Source organism: Pleuronectes platessa, chromosome 7 (genome assembly GCF_947347685.1).
Source record: "Pleuronectes platessa chromosome 7, fPlePla1.1, whole genome shotgun sequence".
NCBI classification, from domain to species: Eukaryota; Metazoa; Chordata; class Actinopteri; order Pleuronectiformes; family Pleuronectidae; genus Pleuronectes; species Pleuronectes platessa.
This window is the reverse complement of record NC_070632.1, coordinates 1453093-1480592: the sequence shown is the minus strand read 5'-3', so window position 1 is coordinate 1480592 and position 27500 is coordinate 1453093. Positions and strand designations below refer to the sequence as shown.

Sequence of the window (27500 nt, the reverse complement as noted above, 5' to 3'; positions counted from 1 at the left end):
CAGAGCAAAGAGACAACTGAGCAGTGATGGAAAGGACAGCAATGGTTGTATTCATTAATTTATTGTTTTCTGTTTTTGTTTCTAACATTTTAAACAACATGGATGTTTTTAAAGTTGGGGTTTTAAACGTGAACGGTGCAAGAGATCAAAAGAAAAGAACCTGTATTTATGAAACTATGAAAATGAAAAAAATTGATGTCATGTTTTTACAAGAAACTCATAGTGATTTTAATAATGAGTCTGACTGGAGGAGGGAGTGGGGAGGGGAGGCCATTTTAAGTCACAACACTTCTCTGAGTGCAGGAGTGGGCTTCCTCTTCTCCACGGCTTTTAAACCGAACTCGCTGGAGGTCAAACATGTGATCCAGGGGAGGCTTCTTTTAGCCAAAGCTCAGTTCCACCATTTCACTGCTGTTTTTATTAACGTCTCTGCTCCAGCAACCGGTGCAGAGAGGAAGCAGCTTTTTACTGAAAATAAGTGAGATTCTTAATGATTGTGCCATGGAGGATTTTTTATTCTTGGGGGGGGGGGATTTTAACTGCACTGAAGATGCGGTTTTAGACCTTAACCACGCAGAGCCTCATCCAGCCTCTCAGCACGCCTTAAAGCAGCTGGTCCGCTCTCACGGCCTGGTGGACGTGTGGAGGAGGATGCACCCAGACTGCAGACAGTACACCTGGTCCCACATCAGAGAGAGTAGGATCTCCTCAGCCAGGTTAGACAGGATGTATTGTTTTAAACATCATTTTAACATTTTTAAAAGCTGCGCCATCATGCCGGCTGGTTTTAGTGATCATTCCCTGCTTTTATGTCATGTGTTTATCAGGAATGTTTTACTGAAGAGCGCCTATTGGCATTTTAATTCTGTTTTAACATTCAATAAGAATTTTAAAGACGTTTTTATGTATTTCTGGGGTGTTTTTAGACAGAGGAAGGGCGAGTTTAGTAATCTTAGGCAGTGGTGGGACCACGGTAAGACAGAAATACGCTTATTGTGTCAACAACACACCCTCAATGTCACAAGAGACGCCACCCGATCTATGAAAGATCTAGAGACCGACATAGTGGAACTAGAACATTTAAGTGAGTCCACCGGAAATCGAGGTTATATTGAAAACCTCAAAGAAAAAAAAATGGCTTTAGCCGACCTGTTAGAACGTAAAGTACAGGGCGCGTTAGTCAGGTCTCGGTTCCTGAACATCAGTGAAATGGATGCTCCAACTAGTTACTTCTTCAGTCTGGAGAAAAAGAACGGGCAGAGGAGAGTAATCCACATCCTGCTCTCAGACACAGGGGAAGGGCTGATGGAGCCAGATCAGAGAGCGGGCTGTGAGTTTTTATCAAGCGCTGTACTCTTCTGAGGAAGAACACACAGGCAGGGAGGAGTTCTGTGAAGAACTACCTCAGATCTCAGAAGAGTCCAACTCACAGCTCGCTGCCCCCCTCCGGATGCAGGAGCTGCTGACCGCCCTGCAGGGCATGCAGGGACGGCGGGCTCCTGGCATTGACGGACTGACACCGGAGTTTTATAAAGCTTACTGGGGCATTTTATCACACGATCTTTTACAGGTTTTTAATGAGTGTCTGGCGTCTGGCTCCATGCCAGTGTCCTGCAGGAGGGCGGTCCTCACACTGCTCCTGAAGAAGGGGAACCTGCAGGACATCAAGAACTGGCGCCCTGTGTCATTGCTCTGTGTGGATTACAAACTTCTGTCCAAAGCACTGGCCTCCAGGCTGGGGAAGGCTATGGAGCAGGTCATCCACAGGGACCAGACCTACTGCGGGCCCGGCAGGTCCATGGTGGACAATGTCCACCTCATTCGAGACCTTTTGGATGTCTCCAGTTCATTCGATGTAGATATAGGCTTGATTTCCCTAGACCAAGAAAAAGCTTTTGACCGCGTTGAACACAGCTTCCTGTGGCAAGTGATGGGGAAGTTTGGGTTCAGCGCTGGCTTCATAGCTAAGATCAAGGTGCTGTACCGTGACGTTGAGAGCGTGTTAAAGATCAACGGCAGTCTGAGTGCTCCTTTCAGGGTAGGTAGAGGTGTCAGGCAGGGCTGTGCTCTGTCGGGGATGCTCTACGCACTCTCCCTGGAACCTCTCCTCCGCAGAATAAGATCCAGCATTCAAGGTGTGTTTTATCCTGGTTTTAGTGGCAACATGATTTTATCGGCTTACGCCGACGATCTTATTGTTTTTATTAAAGACCAGACGGATGTAGATATTTTAGCCAAAATCTTAAATGATTTTAGCGTGGCATCGGCCGCGAGGGTCAACTGGAAAAAAAAGCGAAGCCCTCGCGGTCGGGGAGTGGCCTGGAGGTCTCCCAGTTCTCCCCCAAAACCTGAAATGGAAGAGGGAGGGCATAAAGTACCTCGGGGTGTTTTTAGGAAACGAAGATATACGTAAGAAGAACTGGGAGAAAGTAACAGAAAAAATAGAAAACAAACTGTTAAAATGGAAATGGCTGCTCCCAAAAATGTCTCTTAGAGGGAGGGTACTGGTTTTAAATAATCTTGTGGCATCCCAACTGTGGCACCACCTAATGTGTGTGGAACCCCCCCCTGGCTTGCTTTCCAATTTACAGAAGAAAATGGTGGATTTTTTCTGGGGGGGTCTACACTGGGTGCCACAGGGGGTGCTGTTTTTAGCCAGGGAGGAGGGGGGACAAGGCCTCGTCCACCTGGCCAGCCGGACTGCAACTTTTAGAATTCAATTCATTAAAAAGTACCTCACAGGTCCAGCAGATCTGGTGTGGAGAGATGTGGCCAGCAGCATCCTTAGGCGTGCCAATAACCTGGAGTTGGATGATGCTCTGTTTTTAACAGATTCTAAATTCTTAAAGTTAAGTGGGTTGCCTCCTTTTTATCAAGGTGTTTTTAAATCATGGGCCCTTTTTAACAAAAAAAGGTGTCAAAAAGCAGCCTCTCTGTACTGGTTGTTGAGAGAACCACTCGTGAATGGAGCCAGACTGGACGTCAGCGGCACAACAACACCCGGCCTTATGGCGGCGCTGACCCGGTCTGGAGCGGTGACCTTACAGCAGCTGGTGGATGCAGTGGGGCCGGCACTCAACAACGCCCAGGCCCTGGGCTCCCTGCTGGGGCTGCAGTCTTCCCGGATGGCCCAGAGGATCCTGGAGCTCTGGACCCAGAGGCTCTCCATCCAGGAAAAGGACCTCCTGAGGGTCTATCAGAGGGGGGAAATCACACCAGAGGCTGCAGACCCCTATCCAGATATTATCCTGAGCCCAGGCCTGGGAGAAAAGACCGGCCCCCTACTAACTGAAATAAACACACACAAACTGACAATACACAAAATAGACAAAGAGACAATATACAGAAACTGTGTGAAAAGCATCCACCAGACCGGACTGAGCAACAGACCCCCCACTGTGTGGTCACAGAGGTGGGGGGAGCATGGACCCAGCCCACAGTGGAGGATTTTATACAAACCTCCCCTCAAGAAAAGAACAGCGACCTCCAGTGGAGAATTTTACACGGCGCCGTCGCTTCCAACGCTTTTATTTCTATTCTTAATCCCACCGTTCTTAACAAGTGTCCATTTTGTGACCTGCGTGAAACAATTTATCACGTTTTTACTGAGTGCAAGAGACTGACAAGTTTCTTCACTCTTTTAACTGAGAAGGTTTTTAGTGATTTTAACGTCACTTTTACTGAGAAGGTTTTTATCATGGGAGCTGCCTACAACAAAACAGATAAAGATAAGTGGCAGCTCCTGAACCACCTCTCAGGTGAGGCCAAGATGGACATTTACATTAGTAGGAAGAGCAGGGTCGAGAACAGAGACGGGCAGGAAGCGGAGGGGGGGGTGGGGGGGGTAAACCTCCGGGCCAGACTCCGACTCGAGTTCAGTTTTTACACAATGGTATCTGATCTCGAGTCTTTTAAAAGAATTTGGTGTTTTAATGACATCCTCTGCACCGTCACCAACAATGAGCTGTCCTCTACACACTTTTTAACAGACTGAGGTTTTTTTAACAGCAGCACTTTTGTTTATTTATTTGAATAATAAGTGTTTTTTGTAAAATGAAGAAAATTTCACAAGCACTTAATTTGTAAATAAACATACACACACACACTCTCTCTCTCTCTTTCTCTCTCACACACACACACAAGCAGTGAATTCTGAGCTTGTTGTAAATATTAGATTTTGACATTAAATGTAAAGTTTCCCTCTTCTTCATTTCTTGTGTTTTCTCATGCATGATGATTGATTTTTTTGTCTCTGTGCATGGTGTGTGTGTCTGTGTGTGTGTGTGTGTGGTCCTCGGTTCAGGAATCTACCTCGTGCCATCTACATTTCCATTTCTTTGGTGACCTTTGTGTACACGCTCACCAACATCGCCTACTTCTCCTCCATGTCGCCCGAGGAGCTGCGACATGGAACACAGGTTGTGTTTCTCCGGAGCCAGAGAGGGTCACCTGCCGAGCCTGCTGGCCATGATCCACTATAAGTACTGCACGCCCATCCCCGCCCTGCTGTGCTGCGTACGTACAGGCTCCGCCCCCTGCTCCCTGTGTCTTTGTGCAGTTTGTTCCTTTGTCGCCTGTTTTCTCTCTCGTTCGTGTAAAAGTCGTTTCGAAACACGTGGATGAATTTAGGACCGAGGTGCCTGACGTCTGTGTGGACTGTGTTTGCAGTGCACTGCCACCATCGTTATTCTCTGCATCGGAGAAACACACAACCTCATCAACTACGTGTCCTTCATCAACTACCTGTCGTACGGCGTCACCATCGCAGGCCTGCTGTACTACCGCTGGAAGAAGCCCAACCTCTACCGACCAATCAAGGTGCAGAGCTACTGTGAGAGGTGACACGTCGCCCACTGCGCCTGGCCACCGGTGAATGAATATCTGTGTGTGTCTGTGTGTGTGTTGTCTCCAGGTGAACCTGCTGGTTCCTGTGTGTTACCTGATGTTCTGGGCCCTGCTGCTGGGATTCAGTCTCTACTCGGAGCCGGTGGTTTGTGGCGTCGGCCTCGTCATCATGCTCACCGGCGTCCCCGTCTACTTCCTGGGTGTTCACTGGAGAGAAAAACCAAAGTGTATCTACAACTTCATCGGTGAGTTTCTCAAACACTCGTTCATTTAAAGGTTTGTGAAAAACCCACAGAAGTTACAAAACATCTGGCTAAAGTGTTGGTGCTTAACCCCCCCTCCTCCATGTTAGCTGATGGGACTTGAACCAAACAAAGAAAATCAAAGAAGACCTTAAATAAATGGTTTCATGAAGTGAATTCAGTTTCTTTAAGGACCGGTCCAGTCTCAGTTTGGATTCTCTCAGTGTCCCTCACGTGTCTGATCAGTAACTTGAGACTTGTCTCTTCCTGCAGAGAGGGCGACCTACGTGGGCCAGAGGTTGTGCTTCGTGGTCTTTCCTCAGATCGACCCCATCGAGAACGCCGACCCCTCAGAATGGACTGACCGCTCGTCACGCAGGAGCAGTTTGTCCTAAAACTCTTTTCTGAATACATGAAGATGTTTCCAGTCCAGACACCGGCTCCTGCTCTGGGATCTGCCGGTTTGACCTTTCACCTTCTGAGACTCTTTATTTGTGCTCGGGCCGCCTGCACTTTTTATTTCTTTTCCTCTTTTTTTACTAAGTCGACAAACACAAAAATCTAATGTCGACAGAGCGACACTGTGAAAATGACTTTAATTCCCATTTTGGAGGAATTTGTTCCTCTTGTGTAACACGACTGGACGACGTGTTTTGTGCCTTTAGACCTTTTCACACCAAGTCCACACAGATCCAGAGTCAGGAATCTGAATACAGTCAGAAAACACACGTGTGCATCAGGTCTGGTACAAAATATCCACATGTTTCTAAACCGTGATAAGTTTGATCTACATCTTCTCTTCTGTGTTTCTGACTGAGGAACCAGAGGGAAATGATCTTCTTCAGGATAATGTTTCTAAACGTTTGATTATTTTATTTTCATTTAAAGCTGCTTTCAAACTGACATGTTCCTGAAATGTTCTGGAGGAACAGACACGTCTGAGTCAGTGTCTCTGGACATGTTCTGGATCTTCTCCTGCAGCCTCCTGGTAACATGTGTGTAACATGTCAGAGTGAGTCCATGTGAGGAACCAGCAGGACAATGTGTGGAAGCTTCCCAGTGAGCGAGTGGACGTGTTGATGAGGTTTCTAACACGTGACGTGAAACGTGAAGAACACAAACATCTCAGGATGAAGAAGAGGAGCCGGACACGTAGAAGACGAAGACGTCCACTTGGTAACACGAGGAGATTCCAGATCTTCTGGGGCCGGTATTTCAAAACTTGTAATCCAGATCAGAATGATCCGGATAACCAAATCCCCCTGTCCTCAGCCACGGATCAGCCTGATCTATCCCGGTATTTCAAAACTTTGCTGGATTGGATCAGAGTGATCCTGATACCGGCAGATTGGGATGTCCAAATCCGTCCCGCCCCCTGGATCACAGACAGGAAACAGGAAATGGAGCCAACATTTTACAGAAAAAGGAGAAGCTAGCTCAACTATTGTCTCTGAATTAAAGTATAATCTTAGCCAGTGTTGATGCGTCCTCAGACTAGATGAAAGGCAATCATTATATTGAGTTAACCAATTATGTAAATCAGCACAAAGTTGAAAGAAGAGCTCGGCGATCTCTAATTAAGCAGAGTTCGCGCTAATGCGAGCTAACGCTGCTCCATTGACTCCTGTGTTAAGGAGCTAACAAGCTAGTAAATAGGCTAGCGTCTGTATGTCGCGGTCCACAGTCCATTTGAATGCATTCACTCGCAAGGCATTGTGTGTAGATTTTAAAATGTGTTGTACATATCTTTTTAGGAAACAGTTGTTAACAAAGGGGACAGCCCTAAAACCTTAATATTAGATTTTCTTTACAGATGTCTGTGGGAAGAGACTTGCACAGACTTGTTCCAAATGGCATTACTTTTTGAGCTTTGGCTATGAAAATTAAGTGTGTGTGCTGAATGCATGTGAATAAAAACATTTGACAGAGACAAATAATTCTAACAAATGAACAAATCAAACTAACACTTCTTAAACAAGAAGAAGTGAAGTTAAGAATTCAGTTGCTGAAAAAGCAGTTAAAAGACTGAAATGTATACTGCATAGTTTAACACTGTTTGTTTAATAAATCACATTGTTTTTCCTTCATAATTCCTTGTTAATTGGAGTTTGTAATGTCACTTACACGCAGTAGTGTAATGTTTATTCTGTGTTGCACTTCTGACGCTGATTTGTTAAAGCATTGCAGTGAACAGCGTGCATGTTTGCAGAAAAAAAAAAGGAACGTGAAAAGGAAATAAACATTGATCAAACAGCAGTGAAGCTTAGTTGTATTAAACAAAGAACTTTGGGAGCAGTTACACTTCAACTGTTCAAATCTTAACATGTAATCTCCCTCAAATCCACCTCTGAGGTGGGATCAGGGTGATCCTGATTTTTAGGATCAAACTGATCCAGATTTCCCACTTAAGTTTTGAAATACTCAACAGCAGCTTTTAATCCGGATCAAAGGCAGGATTGGATTGCCAAATCTGAATCTGAATCTTCAGGATCAGATTTGCTTTGAAATACCCGTTTTTAGGATCTGATCAGGATTTAATCCAATCCAGGTGGATTAATCCTGTCGGATCATTTTGAAATACCGGCCCCTGGTGATGAGGGCCGACTCCGTTGTGGACGAGCTGTAAACAACAACACTGATCTTTCCACAGCAGAGTTTATACGTCATGTCCCGCCTCCTGCTGCTCTACAGGCTCCGCCCCTCGACCAAGGCCCCGCCCCTCGCCTGGATGTTCCCACATGTTCCTGTTTGAACGAGTCGGACCCAACAACCTGCTGCTGCTCTTCAAACACTAACTACACAGAAAGTCCAGACAACATTTACCCACTGCTGGTTTGAAGCAGTCACATGTGATTATTAATATTTTCACACACGTAGTTGTTGTGTGTGGATAAACAGCACAACTTCCTTTACACTTGTGTCCAATGTGTCCCAACATGTCTCTGAACAGTGTCCCGATGTGGTTCCATCACGTTTCGCCCTCAGTGCGTCTGATCATGTTTAAATGAAGCTGTGAACTTCTGCTGAGTTCTGCTGCAGTTTGATTTACTCACAACGATTTTCCTCCAAAAGTTAATTCTGTATTTTGAATTCAAGTCTTTAACAGACCTGGAGTCAGTGTAAGGATCTGAGAACTGCAGTGATATCATTTACCTTCTCAGTGTTAGTGACAACTTGACAACAGAACATTCGGCTGAAGATAAATGGAAGTTTTTCCAAATCCTGCAGAAACATGAATCCTTAATAACGGACATGTTCTGTAGTGATGATATGACTTTGTCTCCCCCGTCTTCAAAAACTTCAGATTCATCTTAATGAAGAAAATCCAGACGCGTCCAATCACTGATTTAAAAAGTATTTTCATCGTCTTATCTCCTAGAACCTGGTTCAATAATCCAGAACAAGGATCTGAACCTATGGAGGAATGAACCGTCCTCAGAATCTAAAGTATCTGATCCTGTGTGTCATGTGACTCCTGGGGATGATGTCATCAGGGGCTCAGTCCAGTTTTAACTGGCTCAGGATGAAGCTACTGGAACAATATGTGTAAAGTGACTTGGTGTGAAAAGGCCTTTACTGGGGAAATGTATATTTAATATTGTTTATTAACTGATTCACCATATTAGACTTTAATATATGTTGCGAGTGCCTTTTGTTGTGTGTTTTGCATTTTGCACTTTGGTCTTCTACACAAGTTGCTGTGGTCAGTAAACAGCCAGGGGGCGCTGTGTGCCCGAGATGGAGTGTGTTAACCGTTAACCCAGTAGCTGTGTGTTCACCTCACCTTCATCTGATCTACTGACTGTGAACACACCTAGACACTTTCTCACAGGTCGTGTTTTTACAAAATAAAAGTCTAATGTTATTAAAGTATGTGACTGAGAGAGAAGCGTCCACGTCCTGAATCTCTCTGACCTCTGACCTGTGATTTAACAGACGTGTCACATGACACATGTTGTTTCTAACTGAGCCTGAACACGAGCCCGTCGTCTTAGTCCAATAATTATTTTAGACTTTTACACTGATTTGATAAATAAAAACGAGGATATGTTCAAACAGATTTGTGTGAGACGTGTTTCAAACCATAGCAGTGGATGTTCCTGCTCAGATGTTTGTGTTTGAATGGAAAACAGGTTTATTGTGAAAAGAGTTAAAATCCAAACTCACTTGTTTCAGCACAAAACGTCTCTGGTGTTAATTTGTTCTTCTGATTCGAGCAGTTGAATAAAATCTGTGTCTCAAAACCACGAAGCATTTGAACTGTGTGTAAATCAAAAGTGATTAAAGATGGATGACATGAGGACTCCCAGGACTGAAGCCAGTCGCCCCCTGGTGGCAGACTGCAGGATAGGTCATACACCCCACCTCCTCCATGTTAGCAGATGGGACACGGGCTAAACAAAAACAAAAGAAACTAAATCTGAGTAGAAGTTAAATAAATGTTTGTAAAGATGTTTCAGTCGTTTGTTCAAGTTTCTGATCAGTTTGGTTTGAATCAGTTATTAATGAAAACAAGTGTAGACGTGATGATTGACAGATGAGACTGACTCCTGTTGGAGACGCTCCCAGTCAGGACTCAGTGTGAAAGTGAAGATCTGGATTCATGATCCCACACCGTCCATTATTAACTAAATACATGATCCTAAGTTTGTTATCCACATCATAACATCACGATAAAACATGAACTGTGAACCAGTTCATCTTCATGGGTATGAACTGGACTTTGAACTGGGAGGTTTCAAGATTGAACTGGTTCCACAGGGAGGAGCAGCATGAGAACAGGGAGCGGTCAGACTCCATTTTCACCTGGACGAGCAGAAGGAAGGAAAGTGAGCAGGTGAGTGTGAACACAACTTTCTGAAAGTTTCACTGTCTCACTCTCACACCTGCTGTTAACATCCGTCTGCTGATCACATGACTCTAAGTTTGTCAGTTCACACCTGGTGACAGACGTCATGTGATCGGATCCCAGAGACAGATGTGAACAGCAGGTCTGGATCAAAGAGCCTTCAAAGGACTAATTAACAGAGTTAACTCACAGTTTCACTTTTTATCTTCATCTGTTCATCAAGTGTTTAATAACACAACGTGTTTTCACAATCATACGTTACAGCAGTGGTCACCAACCAGTCCAGAGTCTTCACTGTGGATCCCAGTAAAGCTCTGGACTCACTGGCTGAGGTGTGAGGGACATCGACCTGCTGAGCCAGGTACACACACACACACACACACACACACACACACACACACACATATAACTTCATACTGGTTTTGTGTGAGTTTTAAAGTGAATATAAAGTTGAAGAGCTTGTGTTTGACCTTCATTTGGGCACAAAGCCATAGAACTGAGTGGAGACACAGAGGCTGCTTCAAGCTGTGACTGATGTGCTCTCAGTGTTACTGTCTATAAAGTTCTGTGATTCATTTCCAGCCTTTATGACGTGAACATGATTCTAGATGTTGAGTTTCTTCTCTTAGTGGCCGGGGGTTGAAGGTCACATGAACTTTTACAAGCTTTTATTAATTAACTTTAATGTAGTTGATTGGTTTGAGTGGAGATCAGGAAATGAGAGAGAGAGAGAGAGAGAGAGAGAGAGAGAGAGAGAGAGAGAGAGAGAGAGAGAGAGAGAGAGACTCTTGTCCTTCCTGAGGTTTCTGATGTGATCACTGTATTTCCTTGTATATAAGTACTCCTGTGTACTCAAATAAATACCAGTACTAAAAACTATGAAGCCCTGCATCTATTTCACAATAAAACATTAATAAAAAATGAATTGATTCAGTCGACAGAAACGCTGGAGTGCTTTTATTTTGAAATGGGTCGGCTACAGGAAGTGTTGCAAATATTTGTGTTTGTGACGTTTTGAACAGATAAACATTGAAACTGGTGTGAAAGATCATTTCACTGTGTTCTGCTGTAAACTGAGCACAGAACCAGAGGAAATAGACCAGACCTTGAATATCTAGAAGAGCAGCGTGGCCTGAACCACAACTGAGCCGCAGCCGGTGCAACATGGACGAGGACACTTCAGAGCAAGTTGGACCCTCAACCACAAAGTAAGAGACCTGCTACAAACATGTGAAGCTCCAAACTGAATCCTCACAGAATGAACCAGTGAATGATGTGTTCTGAATAAAAACATGTTTGTGTTTGCAGAGGTCAGGACCAGAGACTGAGAGCAGAGTCTCCAGGGTCCAGCTGTCTGTCTCTGAAGAGTGACTGGTCCAAAGGACCTAATCCACCAAACTTCAGTAAAGAACCTGGACCCTCACCCACAGAGTAAGAGACTGTTTCTACTGGGACCTGCTCTGAAGAGGATCTAGTTTCCTCTAGTGTGGCCCCTGCATTAGGACACAGCTTCATTGAAGTTGGTGACTAATCTCTCAGAATCACTCAAAGAGCTCAGACCTCCACCAAGAACCAACACGCTCCTTATGAAACCACTTTGAAATCCACTAGAGACTCATTCTGATTTGGATCTGCACCAAATTCCACACACTGGTAAACATCAGTCCTCTGAACATGTCTGTGAAAGAGGACCCCCCCCCCCCCCCCCCCGATCTGGTTCACAGACCACAACCTTCCACCAAGTTCACTGGTAATCTGTTGTTTTTTATAATCCCACTAACGAACCAACCAACACACAAACATACTGGGTGAAAACAAAACCTCCTTGACAGAAGTAATGACAACCTGTGACTGTGACATGTGAGTTATCAGGACATGTCTTCACAGGGAGAGGAAGAGGAGTCATGTTTCTGAGGAGGAGCAGTCGTCCTGCTGTGCTTCGTGTCAGGACGTCCTGAAGGATCCAGTCTCCACCAGCTGTGGACACTGGTTCTGCAGACAGTGCATCACCTCATACTGGGACCAGTCTGGTTCTTCAGGAGACTCCTCCTGTCCCCAGTGTGGACAAAGATCCAGAACAGGAGCTGGAGGTCAGACAGCCGGTCAGAGCAGCACTGTACATGTGTCTGCTGATGTCTTCACTTCTGACAACAGCACATGTGGTTTTATTTTGTTCCTTCATACAGCATCAACATTTAACATCGTTAGAAAAGCACAAAGTTAAAAAGCTTTTATTTTCTGTAGTTTTTCTGTATCTGATGAAAACAATCAGCAGATTCTCAGATTCTCTGTCTCTCACATTGTTTCTTGTCTTTCAGCAGATCGTGGTCTGCAGGAGGTTTCAGATGAACATAAGCTCAGTGTGAGGAGGAGATGTGAACATGTGACTGAAGGAAGTGATGAAACAGGAAGTAGAACCCTCCTCAACAGGATCTACACTGAGCTCTACATCACAGAGGGACAGAGTGAAGAGGTTAATACTCAACATGAGGTGAGGCAGCTTGAGACGGCTTCCAAGATGAAGATCCTCCAGGACACTCCCATCAAGGTCCACGACATCTTTAAAGCCTCCACTGACCAGCAGAGCAGCATCAGAGTCGTCCTGACCAACGGAGTCGCTGGAGTTGGAAAAACCTTCTTGGTGCAGAAGTTCACTCTGGACTGGGCAGAGGGTTTAGAGAACCAGGATGTGGGTCTGCTGGCTGTGCTTTCGTTCAGGGAGCTGAACCTGGTGAAGGACCAGCAGCACAGTCTTCTCACGCTGCTCCATGTTTTCCATCCAGCGTTACAGAAGCTCACTGCAGAGACGCTCGCTGTCTGTAAACCTTTGTTCATCTTTGACGGCCTGGATGAAAGCAGACCTTCTCTGGACTTCAACCACAGGGAGCTTGTGTCTGAGGTCACACAGAGGTCATCAGTCAACGTGCTGCTGACAAACCTCATCCGGGGGAATCTGCTTCCCTCGGCTCTTGTCTGGATAACCTCCAGACCTGCGGCGGCCAATCAGATCCCTCCTGCATGTGTTGACAGGGTCACAGAAGTACGAGGCTTCACTGACGCCCAGAAGGAGGAGTACTTCAGGAGGAGGTTCAGTGATGAAGAGCTGTGCAGCAGAATCATCTCACACATCAAGACGTCCAGGAGCCTCCACATCATGTGTCAAATCCCAGTCTTCTGCTGGATCAGTGCTACAGTTCTGGAGCACATGTTGACCACAGACCAGAGAGGAGAGCTGCCCAAGACCCTGACTGACCTGTACTCACACTTCCTGCTCGTTCAGACAAAGAGGAAGAACAACAAGTACGGTAAGAAGAGGACTGACAGAGATGTTCTCCTGAAGCTGGGGAGGCTGGCACTTAAACATCTGGAGGAAGGAAACATCATGTTCTACCAAGAAGACCTGGAGCGGTGTGGTCTTAATGTCACAGAGGCCTCGGTGTACTCAGGAGTTTGTACTGAGATCTTCAGAAGAGAGTGTGTTGTCTTCAAGAAATCAGTCTACTGCTTTGTTCATCTGAGCGTTCAGGAGTTTCTGGCTGCAGTCTACATGTTCCACTGTTACACCAAGAGGAACACAGAAGAACTCAACAACTTCTTAGGAACATATGGGAACACAGACACCTTCTCCCTGGATGACCTCCTGAAGAGAACCATGGAAAAATCCCTCACCAGTACAAATGGTCATCTGGACCTGTTTGTTCGCTTCCTTCACGGCCTCAGTCTGGAGTCCAACCAGAGAGTCTTAGGAGGCCTGCTGGGTCGGACAGGGAACAATCCAGATATCATCCAGAGAATCTCAGGGTGGCTGCTGGGTCGGACAGGGAACAATCCAGAGATCATCCAGAGAGTCATCAACAACCTGAAGGAGATGAAGAGTGATGACATTTCTCCTGACAGAAGCATCAACATCTTCCACTGTCTGACTGAGATGAACGACCACTCAGTTCATCAGCAGATGAAACAGTTCCTGATGTCAGAGAACAGATCAGAGGAGGAACTCTCTGAGATCCACTGCTCAGCTCTGGCCTACATGCTGCAGATGTCAGAGGAGGTTCTGGATGAGTTGAACCTGAGGGAGTTCAACACATCAGACCAGGGTCGACTGAGACTGATCCCAGCTGTGAGGAACTGCAGGAAGGCTCAGTGAGTCCAGACATGATCAATAACATGTTCAATCAGTGTGTGTGTGTGTGTGTGTGTGTGTGTGTGTGTGTGTGTGTGTGTGATACAGTTATTATTATTATGTACATATACTTTCTCATTGTTCTCATGTACATGTGAGAACAATAAGATCAGATGTGGAGTCAAAGGTCACTGTGACCTTTGACCTTTGACCACTGAAATCTAATCAGTTTGTCTTTGAGTCAAAATGTGAAGAAATCCCCTGAAGACAGACTTGAGATATCATGTTCAAGAGGCCATGAACATGTTCTGTGCTCTTGACCTTTGACCTCTGAACACCTGCATCTAATGAGTTCCTCTGTTAGTCTGAATGAACGCTTGAACCAAATCTGAAAGGATTCTCTTGAGGAGTTTTTAACAAAGAGGGGATTTATCAGGGTGAGGGTCACATGATCACGTTTTGTATGAATGTTGTGTTTTCTGATTTAATTCTCACAGATTTGATATTTTCTTTAATTACAGACTCATTGGTTGTCGACTCTCAGAGACTCACTGTGAAGTCGTGGCCTCAGCTCTGAAGTCAGACCCCTCACATCTGAGAGAACTGGATCTGAGTTACAACAACCTGCAGGATTCAGGAGTGAAGCTGCTGTGTTCTGGACTGGAGAGTCCAAACTGTCGACTGGAGACTCTGAGGTCCTTAAATCCTTCTTCACTTTTCAGACTTTCTTTCTTATTGGGTCATTATTTATTTAAATTGTCTCAGTTCTGCTCTGCTCACTGTCCCTCAGTCATCTGTCACTCACCCAGCCTGTCAGTCACGTCCACCTCATCAACTCCATTCACCTGCACTCACCTGCTCCTGATCACTAAGAAAGTGTCAGTAAATAACATGTGGACTGAGGTCGAGCACTCGTCCTCCTCAGGTTTTCAAAATAAGACATATTCTTATTGAAACACGTTGGACAGTTGATAAGTATAGAAACAAACAGGAAGTGACATCAGGAGCCATCCCTACTTTAAACAGTGTTTAATTACACAAACCTGCTCAGTGACCAACACACAGAGAAGAAGCTGATGAATGAAACAATGGTCCAACATGTCTGATCTGATATTTATCTTCAGGTCACAGACTGGACTGAGGTCAGCAGCATGTTGAGAGTCTGTGTTGACATGATGACGATCCACAACAACAGGAGGACACATTCTAATATTCATATTTCTTTATCCAGGTTGGAGGACTGCAGACTGTCAGAGATCAGCTGTTCTTCTCTGGCTTCAGCTCTGAGGTCAAACCCCTCTCATCTGAGAGAACTGGATCTGAGCTACAACAACCTGCAGGACTCAGGAGTGAAGGAGCTGTGTGGTTTTCTACAGAGTCCAACCTGTCGACTCGAGACTCTGAGGTCAGTTCACTGACTGACTTTTGTAGATCTCATATCTATAAAAACGCATTTATACTTAATTTATCATTTCATTCTAATTTAACATAATTCCTCTTCATACATAACTTGAATCCATTCATTCATTAATCTGTGACATTTTAAATATTAAGCTACTTGTTAGAACACTGAGTTTAGTTGAATTCAGTTTAATTTACAGTTAAGTTTTATTCTTTATCCAGGTTGAGGTACTGCAGACTATCAGAGATCAGCTGTTCTTCTCTGGCTTCAGCTCTGAGGTCAAACCCCTCTCATCTGAGAGAACTGGATCTGAGGTTCAACGACCTGCAGGACTCAGGAGTGAAGGAGCTGCTTGATCTACAGCAGAGTCCAACCTGTCGACTGGAGACTCTGAGGTCAGTAGATGGTTGGAGTCAGTCCACGCTGCTTTCATCAGTATGTTACTAAACACAGTCAGTATCACAGATCCAGGGTCTGTGCTACCAAGCAGGATTTGTGGTTATCAGGTTAACTTCAGTTTAGTTTTTTCAGTTCTACGAAGCTCGTCCACTTCTTAACCAGGTCAATCACCATGGTAACTTCTGATGACAGCTAACCTGCTCCAGGTTAAGTTGGAGATCAACCAGTATAGAAGCTCCGCCCACTGACCACAGTGACTCTACACTGTTGTGTGGTGCACACTCTCCTTAAAGGGACGGATAAGGGAAGTTTAAATCAACGTCTGGTTGGTTCAGTTGATCTCTAACTCACCCAGAACATCTCAATGTCTCCAGACTCATCCTGTCCCCAAAGCACCAGAGGACCTCAGCTTCCTGGAGACAGGTCCATGTGTGTGTCCTCAGAGACAGTGAGTCAGTGTGTGTCCTCAGAGACAGTGTGTGTCCTCAGAGTCAGTGAGACAGTGTGTGTCCTCAGAGACAGTGTGTGTCCTCAGAGACAGTGAGACAGTGTGTGTCCTCAGAGACAGTGAGACAGTGTGTGTCCTCAGAGTCAGTGTGTGTCCTCAGAGACAGTGAGACAGTGTGTGTCTTCTTGTCTTCCACTCGTCTTGTTAGTAAACAGCAGATTCAGATCTCGTGGCCTCGAGTTATTTATCTCGTTCACACGTTATTATGTCGTGGTCACGTAATATATTTTGACCAGATGCCACCAGGGGGCGCTGTAACTTACACAAGCTGGACCACAGCTGACAGCCTCACACGAGGGACAGAGACGGTGTCGTCTTCATCTGATCTGAGACAGTTTGTCCTCTCACTTCATCAGTGAAGAACTGATCAGGTGGATCTTTGTCACAGCTCTGAGATCAGTGGGACTGAAGCCTCTCCTCATCACATGGTAACCAGGAGCTCTTTATACAGAGCAGAACCTCTGCTGAGGTCCATCTGTCTCCTCTGGTCCCAGTTTGTCAGAAGCAGATGTTCATCAACACACAGTGAAACATGGCTTCACCTGTAACAGCAGTAAATCCACCTCTCAGGTGTCCACTCTGCACTTTGACATGCAGAGGACACACACTGAGCTCTTAGCGTGTTCATTCCAACACGTGAACATGAAGCAGAGAGGAAGCTGCTCCACCTCTGAACAGGACTGAAGTCCCTGCTGCTCTTTCTACTGGATGAGCTGCATCACTGACTCACAGCTGATGAAGTGAGTCTCTGTGACACTGATGTCTTCTTCTCTCAACAGGTGGAGGGGGAAGGGGTGGAGCTGAGTGTGAAGAGGACAGTGTGAAGAGGACAGTGTGTGTGGACGGAGGCTGAGCTGTGTCCTGAGGATCCAGAGGCTGAAGCAGCAGCAGCTTGTGTGTAGTCTCCAATCTACACAACCCCTAATCTGCATGTGTTTGTGAGATGAAGCCGGAGCACCTGGAGAAAACAAGGGGAGAACATGCAGACTCCACACAGGAAGACCCCATCTGAACCGGATTCAAACCAGCAACCTTCCTGCTCCGATTGTGTTTATTCACATGAAGAATGTGTTTATTGAAATGACACAACTAAAGCAGAATATATAAACCCTCTATAAAGAGTCACATACAGTGTGTTTAAGTGTGTCTTTATTATTGTCCACCTTTGTCCCTCAGTGTGTCTCCATGTGTGTAGAACCACATTGTGTGTATATGTTTGTTTATGATCTTAAAGTTCCTGGATTCACGTCACAAATTGATTTAGTTCAACACAAAGTTCAACACAGTGAAATCACTTTGAGTTTAAAATCAGAGTTTTTGTCTTTGACACAAAAGATCAAAACTCTGGACTTAAAAATGGGACGTTTTCATTTCTGCATCAGGTGCAGAGCGGTGGTGGCTTTTCTACTTTTGACCCACAGGTGGCGCTGCAGTATAACAGCAGCACATCCCAGTCAAAGCCTTTATATTCAGTCTATGAGTCAAACACATGGATCATTTCCTCTGTGACAAACCAGATGTAACGAGAAGAAAAACATCTCAGAGAGAAAAGTTCTGTTTCTACTTGTCTCTGCTTTAATGCTCAATAAACATCCTTCCACCGACTTCACTGGAATCATGACTCAGCTTTTCTTTCCTCTTCAAACAAACTGGTGGAAACATCTCGTCCTTGGTGCAGCTTCATGGAGACGGGAGAGAAGAACAGGAAGATGTCACTCAGAGGTTCTGCAGATCCACTTTGCACCAACATGGAATCACAAGTTTGATCTGTTGTCACTCTTCCTCCTCTTCAGTTCTCACTCTCACCTGGTGGTGGCGCTGGAGGTGGAGGGTTCAGACCAGGTCTCGGGTCTGACGGCACACTGACCCTGAGGGTCAGAGGCTGGTGGAGGCAGACGCCATCAATAAGTCTCTGACGGCACTGGGACAGATAGAGCCACACACTGGGACCTCACTGGTCTGATACTGGAAATCAAATCAATACTTAGTGTGAAGAAGTAGAGTCCTCCTCACCTCCTCCTGTCCACATGTCTGATGTCCTCTGTCGTCCCTGAGGAGCATGAACATCTTGTTATTTGTCCCTCAGGTGTTCAGAGCTCTGAAGAGCAACGTCCTCCACGTCCCGTTCAGGAACTCCAAGCTCCCCCACCTCCTGCAGCCCGGCCTCAGAGGGGACGCCAAGGTACAGACACGATCTACCACAGACACATTGTACCACAGACACATCCTACCACAGACACACATTCTACCACAGACACATTATACCACAGACAAGTTCTACCACAGACACACATTCTACCACAGACACATTATACCACAGACACATTCTACCACAGACACACATTCTACCACAGACACATCCTACCACAGACAAGTTCTACCACAGACGAAATGCATTCTGAGAAAAGATCCATCAGATATCAGGTTTTATATAGGCTATTATCCCTTATCTTCTCCACTGTGTGTATGTATGTGTGTGTGTGTGTGTGTGTGTGTGTGTGTGTGTGTGTGTGTGTGTGTGTGTGTGTGTGTACGCTGCAGTTCGGCTCCACCATCCGACAGGTTGCTCTCGGGAAAGTGAAGCAGAACATCTCACCAGTGAAGAACCAGTAGAAGACAAACTGACCCTGGACCAGGTTTCAACCTCACGGTTTATTACACAGAATCATATTCATCTCTTTTAGTTTGGTTCTGAATTCTCGTTTGTAAACAGACAAACTTACTGGTTCCACTGGTCTCAGTATTATTTGTACTGAAAGTAATAAAGTTCTTCTGATGACGATCATCCTCTTTATTGACTGAATGAACATTTGTGTGAAGTAAAGTGTTGAAGTTCACGTTCCGGCTGCGTCGGGTCAGTTTGTCTTTTCACAAAGTGCGAGTGAAGAAGAGTCCAGAAGAAAAGAGGAAGACGTCTTCACTCCGCTGTCTGTCCCTCGTCCTAGCTTCTCTTCTTCAGCAGCTGGTTGAGGACGCTGGTCTGTCTCAGGGCTCTGAGGTTGGACACGTCCTCTGCGATCACCGGGACGTCCTCGCCGTGACTCGTCTCCTCACTTTCAGCCTCGTCACTGTCAGATAACGAACACAAGAGGGCGTCGTTCTCATACGTGGGGAAGTAATACCTGAGGAGAGAAGGACCACAGAGACGTTCACTCCTGAGTTCATAAGGATGAAGGAGCAGTGACCCCCCCCCCCCCCACTGGGAAACAACTGAACCATGAAGACATGAACTGGTGTTGGACGCACTGCGGCTGGTCCCAGGTGGACACGTCTGGCAGCTTCATCACGTGACCTGCAGCCGCGATGTGGCGCAGCACGTCGGCTCTGGAGAGGAACTTCCCCTCGCAGCCGTAGCAGCGGCTCTGGTGGATCTGCCTCCGGATGAAGTTCACCAGTTTGACCTGCTGGTAGAACCTGAGGTCTGAGAGGAGCAGACAGCGAGAGGTGAACACAGAGCGTCTCATCAATATTCAAACGTCTGCATTTCAATCTGCATCGTCTGTGAATCTGTGAATCAAGACTCGAGTTCTGATCCGAGTCTGAAGCTTCACGTGTTTCTCTTCAGTTTCTGTGGATCTGGTTGGTTTTGGTTTCACATTGTGATTTAGGGACTGAAGAGTTTCGTGTCCTGCTTCTCTTCTGACTACACACTGTTGTTGCTTCTCTTGTGTAGAAGAACAAACAGTTGTGTAATCTGTTGAACTGCCTGAAGACAAAGATCTCATGTCACAGATGATGCAGGTTCTGGAGGTTGCTGATGTTTCACTCACTGAGTTCTGTCCTCAGCTTGTGAAGATCGAAGTCGTGTGAGTCCTGAAACAAACAACACAATAACAAAACCCCACAAAGCTTCAGTTGTTGTAAAGCTCATCACACAACAGGAAATCAAATGAAGACCGAGGTGAGGATTTGAGATTCTGATAACAAAACAAACCAAGGTCTCAGTTTCCTTTGAGGTGCGACACATCAAGTCGTGAACAGAATTCAAACCTGCTTCATAATATTCACACATATTTAAGTCCTGGACACGTCAGTGGACTCGGAGCAGAGCGGTTCTGGTTCTGCAGGTGGTTCAGGTTCAGCTCCTCCTGATTTACCTTCATGTGTGTGTAGATCTGCTCCATCGTCTCCGACTGATAATCACAGAACAGACACACAGCCGACGGGGGGTGAGCCTGCCAGTCCGACCAATCACTGAGGACGACACAGACACAGACTGAAGTGTGTCGCACTCCTCCTCGGAATCTGCTCGTCTTTCTTTTCTACGTGTTCTAACTCTGCCTCCTGATGAAGATACTCACTCGTCATCATCGTTGTCGACCAGTTCGCGGTCGTCCTCGCTCTGCACCTCCTCCCACGTCTTCCCCAGCTCCTGACACCAGAGGGAACAATCAGAATGTATCTGGTGCTGTGATCAACAGATAACAACTGACACTGATCAAGTGAGAATGTGTCTGTAGCTTTGTGTTGATTGAAGATGTGTCTGATTGAAGCAACACAAAGAGACGACAACGTGCCACAGTGTGAGTTTAACAGAGGAAGAGGACTCTGAGCCTCAGACTGATTCACCAGGTAGTTGATGATGTAGAAGCGGTCGTACTCGCTGTTGCTGGCGTTGATGCGACGATGAGCTTTCTTCCTCATGTGATCTTTCAATGTGGTTTTATCTCTGAACGTCTTCTCACAGTACAAACACTGCAGACTGAGCAGAGGAAGCACAACACAACATTAACACACAAGAAGACAACACTTGATTAAATCTGTTCTAAACTTAACACAATGACCTGACATCTGCAGAGCATCAGCTGTCATTCATGATGTGATCAGTTTCTGATATTGAACAGATGATGAATCAATAATCAAACCCATTGGAACGTGTCTGATTCCTACTTGTCCAGTTTGTTCTGCAGCGTGTCCAGGAACTCGTTGCAGAACACGATGTTGTCCGGGAGTCCGATGCTGAAGGAATGTTCTCGGGCCATGTGGTTCAGCAGAGATGACCTGGAGATGATCAATAAATATAACTGACAGTATATTTATTTAAAACATCTATTACTAGATTATTTTAATATATTCATGTAACATCGGTTCTGCTCTGATGGAAAAAGAAGATTCTGGATTTCTTTCCCCTGATTTTCAGAGTAAATCCTGAAATATAACCAATATATTTCATGTTTCATTTGTATTTCTGGTTCATGTTCCATCAGGAGGAGTTTTTATTTAAAGCTTCATGTGAAGAACCTGTTTCCAGCGAACTCGTCGCTGCAGAACATGCAGAGACGCTGGAAGCTGCCGTCGTCTCTCTCCTGCTGCTGCTGCTCCAGCACCTCCTCCTGCCAAGAGAAACCACACTGAGGAAACACCACAGAAGAAGAAGAAGAAGTCCTCCTCCTAAACCAAACCCCGAGGACAGGGAGTGTGTGTTTATCCACAGAATCTGATTGGTTGGACTCACCAGTCGTTTCTGTTGGAGCCTCTCTCGGAGGAGTCGGTCTTCTGGAAGAACGTCACACAGCAGGAAGTAGTTCTCTTGTTTCTCTGGAAGAACAAATTGTTTTCAGAGTCGTTTGAAGACAAAGTTTCAATTAAATTCCAAATTGAGTAAGTACAAATTCTACTTTCCAGTAGAACAAGTACCTGAGAGAGGAGAGGAGCTGAGTCAGCAGCATGAAGCCGTCTCCACTGACTCTCACCAGAGGAACCTCACTGGGTTCTACTTTGATTTAGCTTGTTCTCTCTCGCTCACGTTTCCACCTTTGTCTCCATGAAACAACCAAAGTCTTACAAGACTCATGAGTGAGACGTCTCCTTGAATAATGTGTGATGTTACCAGACTCTTAGCAAAGACCCAGAATAACAGTTTGAGCTTTTTATTGGTGATTAATATATATTAAGTTTTCAGAAAACCAGCTTAACAATATGATTTATGATATTTAGGACCAGTGTGAACAGTTATCCTGTTACAAACCATCTGAGCTGCACAGAGAAGATTCCATGTGATCTACTGGTGTGTCCCTCTGCTCCCGACTGGTTTGAATTTGTCTCGTTCTACACGATTAACAGAAGTCGTTAATTAACCCGTTCACGCTCAAAGGAAATCACGGCACTGAACAGGATCCTGGAGCCAAACTGAAATCACCACATCAACAATGTGACGTGTTTAAAGATCCTCAGGTTGTGTGTCTTTGTGTGCGTCTCAGTTCATGAGCTTTTTCTTGGTTCTGGTGTTTTTATTGATCTGGTTCCTTTCTGTGTAAATAACCTCTGACCTCTGACCTCTTCACTCCCTCACACAAGGTCCTAATGTTGGTCACACAAAGGTCACGCAGGTGGATCCCAGCTCCAGTGGTTGGTTTAACTGGTTCACGTCTGTGCAGGTGTCACCGTGATGATTTTATGATTTATTGCTGTTGGTGTTTTCTGATGTTAGGTGCCAATTATCAAATTATTATGATGTTTCCATGAGTAAAGCTACAGTTTATATTTGTTTACATTTTGCGAAATAATTTTTAGATAAAATACTAACAGCTTATTTGTTCCTGTTCTAAGGAACAAATAAGTGTGTGTGTGTGTGTGTGTGTGTGTGTGTGTGTGTGTGTGTGTGTGTGTGTGTGTGTGTGTGTGTGTGTGTGTGTGTGTGTGTGTGTGTGTGTGTGTGTGTGTGTGTGTGTGTGTGTGTGTGTGTCAGGTCGTCATATGAGGCGTCTCAGGAGTGGGCGGTGCCAGTTCAGTTCTGTCAGCTTCACAGTCTGGAGCTCAGCTCTGTTTACCCCGCCCACTGCGCCAATGACGGACAGTTTGTCCACTTCCTGTTGTTTGTTGAGCTGCACAGTTTCCCGCCCCAGCAGGTGAACACACAACTCCTCACATTAACATGTCAGTGTAGAAACCCTCACCATCAAACTGGTGTAATGTCTCGTGTCATGTGACCTCCGTTTGACCCTCCTCCTCCAGGTGAGGTCACTGGTGGCTCGGTTTGGCCCCGCCCTCCAGGCCCACCTGAGCCTGGCGTTCCAGGAGCTGCAGCTGCACCGTCAGAGGAGGAGCAGTGGATCTGAGGAGCAGCCGCAGTGTGGGAGCACAGAGAAGGCCTCTGGGGGTCCGGAGCCCCTCAGGGAGCTGTTCCAGGTCCTGCTGCAGAGCCAGGAGGAGGCGTCGCCCTGCAGGTTCCTGCTGCACGAGGCGCTGGTGCAACGCTGCCCCACACTGGCTGTGCTGGCTGCCTGTCAACAGGTAAATAACAACAATCCAATAGTTCAATCACTGTGATGTTTGTTAAAGAAATGTCGCTGTTGTACACTGTTTGATTGACAGGGGGCGGAGCTGCTGCCCTGCCTGTGTGCGTGGGTGTTGACCTCTGTGAATGATGTCACACTGAGTGAAGCCACCGCCCACCTGCTCGAAGCCCCACAGCACCACGAGTGGACCCTGCACGACCTGTCAATCATCTGGAGGACGCTGCTGGGGCGGGGCCACGTCAGGCCCCTCCTACGAGGCTTCGCTCTGTTCCAGAGGGTAAAAAACTGCACACGCCACAACACAGAGACACAATCACAACACACAGGACAACGGATGTTGACTGAAACAAGGGACTGTGGGTCTGCAGATTGAAATGTGATGCTTGTCTACTTGAGGTATTACGGTACAGATGCTTGAAACACCCCAATAAGAAGAATGCACCTGTACTGTAACACTACTAATAGACGGGCATCACATTTTAAGCCTGAGGCTTTGACACTGGTTTGTTCCTGGAGTTTATATCTGGGTCAGATGAAAGTCATGAAACTTGGTTCTTAAGATTATACAAACTGGATTAAAGCTCCATCCTCAGAACTGTATTTAATGTAGTCTGATATTTCCTCCCCGAGGACTTTGCCAGGGAACTCTGCTCCTCTCCAAGAATGAAATTCATCTTTTCATCCAGGGGATATTTCTAAAAAAAGAGTCATATTATTGAATTTGGGGATAAAAGTTTTTCCAATTTCTTCTTGACTCGACCTTCAGGGATTTGACTGTTTTTCTTTTAATCACTCGAATGTTTATGTACAAATTTATTCTCTTTTATCCGATTTCATAACTTTCTTACTTGAGTCTTATTCATCTTGATGGTCAGATGATTATGAGATCGAATGAACCTGATAATGGTCATTAACGTTCCTCTCTCAGGACTGCCCCCTGGTGCTGGTGCTCAGGATGTTCGAGCTGTGTTGTGACTACAGGAACTTCTCCGAGGCCAAAGTGAAGCTGCTGGATTTCCAGAGGACGCTGATCACTGTGAGTTCCACCATCGAGCTGAGGAGACCAACACCATCAGCTCATCACCAGGGTTATTCACAGAATACATTTAGGCTTAAATCATCATTTTTATTTGATCAAAAACACTGACACAGAATCAGTTTGGTCATGGATGCAGCTTCAGTGCAGATCAACCAGGTAGGATGAACACAAAGAACGAGGACGACTCACTGATGCAGAAGAAGAATTCTAAAGCATCAACACATGACGAGAGAACACAACATTACAAACACACACGTTCACAACAGACACTGAACTATTCCTCTTTCATCTGTTGCTTTTCCTTTGCCGGTGCAGCTGAGAAACCGTGGGCCGGTGCCCCCTGGTGGACTCCCCCTGCAGTGGGTGGAGAGCCAGGCCTCGGTGCTGCTCCTCACGATGCTGCAGCGCTGCTCCTCCCAGTACGACCTCCACCGCCTGCTGCAGCTCCTGGCCGACGTGGACAAGCTCCTCAAGTCCAACGGTGAGAGTTTAGAACATGTCCGAATGTCTTAGATCAGGAGACGTTTGAATCCACAGTGAATCCCCCCCTCAGCAAAGTGGTTTCCTCCAGCTGGTGAGATGTTCTGACCTCTGATTGGTCGATTAAATCAGGACACGTCACAGTAAATTTAATTTTTTGCTGTAGTCTAGAAACACATCCCTGTTTCAATGGATTTGTTTTGTCCTGGTTGTGTGTCTGTGTCTCTGGTGTGTGTCTGTGTCTCTGGTGTGTGTTTGTGTCTCCGGTGTGTGTCTGTGTCTCTGGTGTGTGTTTGTGTCTCCGGTGTGTGTCTGTGTGTAGGTCCAGACTTCAGGAAGCTGTCGCGGCTCAGTCAGTTGCTGCAGGGCTCAGACGTCAGCTTGTCTCCCAGGCTGCTTCAGTGCAGTTCACCCTCTGTCCAGCAGGAGGAGTTCCAGGCTGCTGTGGACGCTCTGCAGGCCAGGGGGCGCTACACTCAGGCCAGGAAGGTGGCGCTGCTGGCCGACCTGCCCGTCCACCACCTGCTGCTCAGCCAGGTCTGATGACATCATCGTAATTCACAGACATTTTGTATTTTTATCATCACGATTGACATGAAACATTTAGATTTGACTTTATACTTCTTAGATTTCCTGAACTTTAACTCCAGATCCACCGTCAGCTCTAAACCACAGACTGTAAATTACGATGGACGACATGTCAGCTCCCAAAAGTGAACCCAAGACAGCTCGTACGCCCCCTGGTGGCTGGCTGTTAACTCTGATACATAACGTTTGTTTCATCACATTTCTCTCTCTGACTCAGCTCCTTCAGGAAATGAACTCCCAGAAGTCCAAGACAACGTGGAGGAGGTTGGAGACCCGGGTCAGTTTCTGGAGGAGTTGTCAGGAGCAGCTGAAGAGCGACAGCACTGATCCAGGATCAGCCTCCTGTTTCTTCTTGTCGCAGGCTGAAGCCTCAGATTCCTCAGCAGCTGCAGACGTTCAGACGGAGCTGCTGGACGTCCAGGAGCGCTGCCTCCTGCTGGGCCTCGCCGCTCACTGGCTCTCCCAGCTCAGCCCGACTCCCATCGACCAGCTGGAGAGCATGGAGAAGAAGCTTTGGATCAGCCGGGTGCGGCAACACGTCCTCGCCGTGGCCATGGAGCAGGAGAGCGTCTTCAACCTGCCGCCGCCCGCCGTCGCACCGGAAATGAACAAGTATGAAGTTCTCATGAAGGAGTTCTCCTTCTCCAACATATCAGCTCTGAACACGGAGACCTGCCTCTGTCTGGACGGACTGCCGGGTCGCTCCGAGGAGCAGGAGGAGCAGCAGGAGGAGCAGGAGCAGCAGGAGGAGGAGCAGGAGGAGCAGGAGGAGGAGCAGCAGGAGCAGGACATCAACTCCGAGGAGAGGAGAGTTCTGGCTTCACTGATTGGTCAGCTATTAGATGACGGCAGTATCCATGAAGCCAGCCGAGTCTGCCGCTACTTCTGTCTGCACCACCCAGACGTGTGGGTGGTGCTGCGCTGCCGAGGGCTGGCGTCCGGAGAACTGAGCCCCGCCCCAAAGGAGGAGGAGTCAGAGGCGCCGCCGAGGAGGAGCATCACCCCCTGTACGCCTCATTCATTATTCATGAGTTTCTTCATAAAGAACAACACATCCTGCAGCTGGTTCCTTTGAACTAACTTTATCCACTGTTCGGTAGTTTACAATATTCTGTGTAAATAATCAGAATCTGCAAAGTAACTAGTAACTAAATCTTCAATGTAAATGTTGTGAATCAATAAATATGCTATAAAGTAGAAGTATAAAGAAGTATAAAAGGGAAATGCATAAGTTAAATGTTTAGTTTCTTGTACCTTACTTTATGTAGTACTTGATCAAATGTACTTAGTTACTTTCCCTCCACGGCTCCTCTCAATGACTCGTTGTATTTCTCTGTAGCTGTTTACAAAGTATTCTAAATACTTACATTTAAAGATTTTAAGAATATCACGGTTTAGTAAAAACAGGAAGTGATGCGTCTCCTCTCTGATCCAGCGTCATCGTTCGGCAGCCTGTCGCTCGCCATGACTCCGCCCCCTGAAGACGAGGTCGCCGCCCAGCTGCAGCGACTGGTGGATCAGTGCTGCCATGGCAACAACTACTGCAAACAGGTCCTGAGCCTCTACCAGCTCTCCAAGGTATAAGTACACACATTCAAAGGTATAAGTACACACATTCATACAGGTCCTCTTTACGTTAGGAGCCATGTGGGGTTCAGTGTCTTGCCCGAGGACACTACGGAAAGAAGGAGAAACGGAGGATAGATAGATAGATGGATAGATAGATGATAGATAGATAGATAGATAGATGATAGATAGATAGATGATAGATAGATGATAGATAGATG

General features: G+C 46.2%; 3 protein-coding genes and 1 pseudogene across 3 annotated transcripts in view; 3 read left to right on the top strand and 1 right to left on the bottom strand.

The window, feature by feature from the left end:
• The window catches only part of LOC128444042 (NLR family CARD domain-containing protein 3), an 86930-nt gene that overhangs the window by 48698 nt on the left and 10732 nt on the right, over window positions 1-27500 (top strand). The window contains exon 14 of the mRNA XM_053426336.1: window positions 15291-15464. Within this exon, the coding sequence (XP_053282311.1) occupies window positions 15291-15464 (174 nt within the window). The remainder of the gene's footprint in view (window positions 1-15290; window positions 15465-27500) is intronic.
• LOC128444017 (asc-type amino acid transporter 1-like) lies at window positions 1931-7674 on the top strand (annotated as a pseudogene).
• Window positions 18936-22364, bottom strand: LOC128444016 (zinc finger protein 277). The gene is made up of 10 exons (XM_053426303.1): window positions 22337-22364; window positions 21824-21906; window positions 21610-21701; window positions 21259-21369; window positions 20938-21070; window positions 20670-20740; window positions 20466-20562; window positions 20139-20181; window positions 19615-19789; window positions 18936-19490 (listed from the first exon to the last, which is right to left on the bottom strand). Exons 1-10 carry the CDS (start codon window positions 22362-22364, stop codon window positions 19310-19312), a joined length of 1014 nt encoding a protein of 337 aa, XP_053282278.1. The 3' UTR covers window positions 18936-19309.
• On the top strand, window positions 19593-27418 carry LOC128444285 (spatacsin). The gene is made up of 9 exons (XM_053426680.1): window positions 19593-19812; window positions 22918-23216; window positions 23323-23601; window positions 23683-23883; window positions 24535-24642; window positions 24961-25126; window positions 25448-25662; window positions 25931-26720; window positions 27149-27418. Exons 5-9 carry the CDS (start codon window positions 24562-24564, stop codon window positions 27295-27297), a joined length of 1401 nt encoding a protein of 466 aa, XP_053282655.1. The 5' UTR covers window positions 19593-19812; window positions 22918-23216; window positions 23323-23601; window positions 23683-23883; window positions 24535-24561; the 3' UTR covers window positions 27298-27418.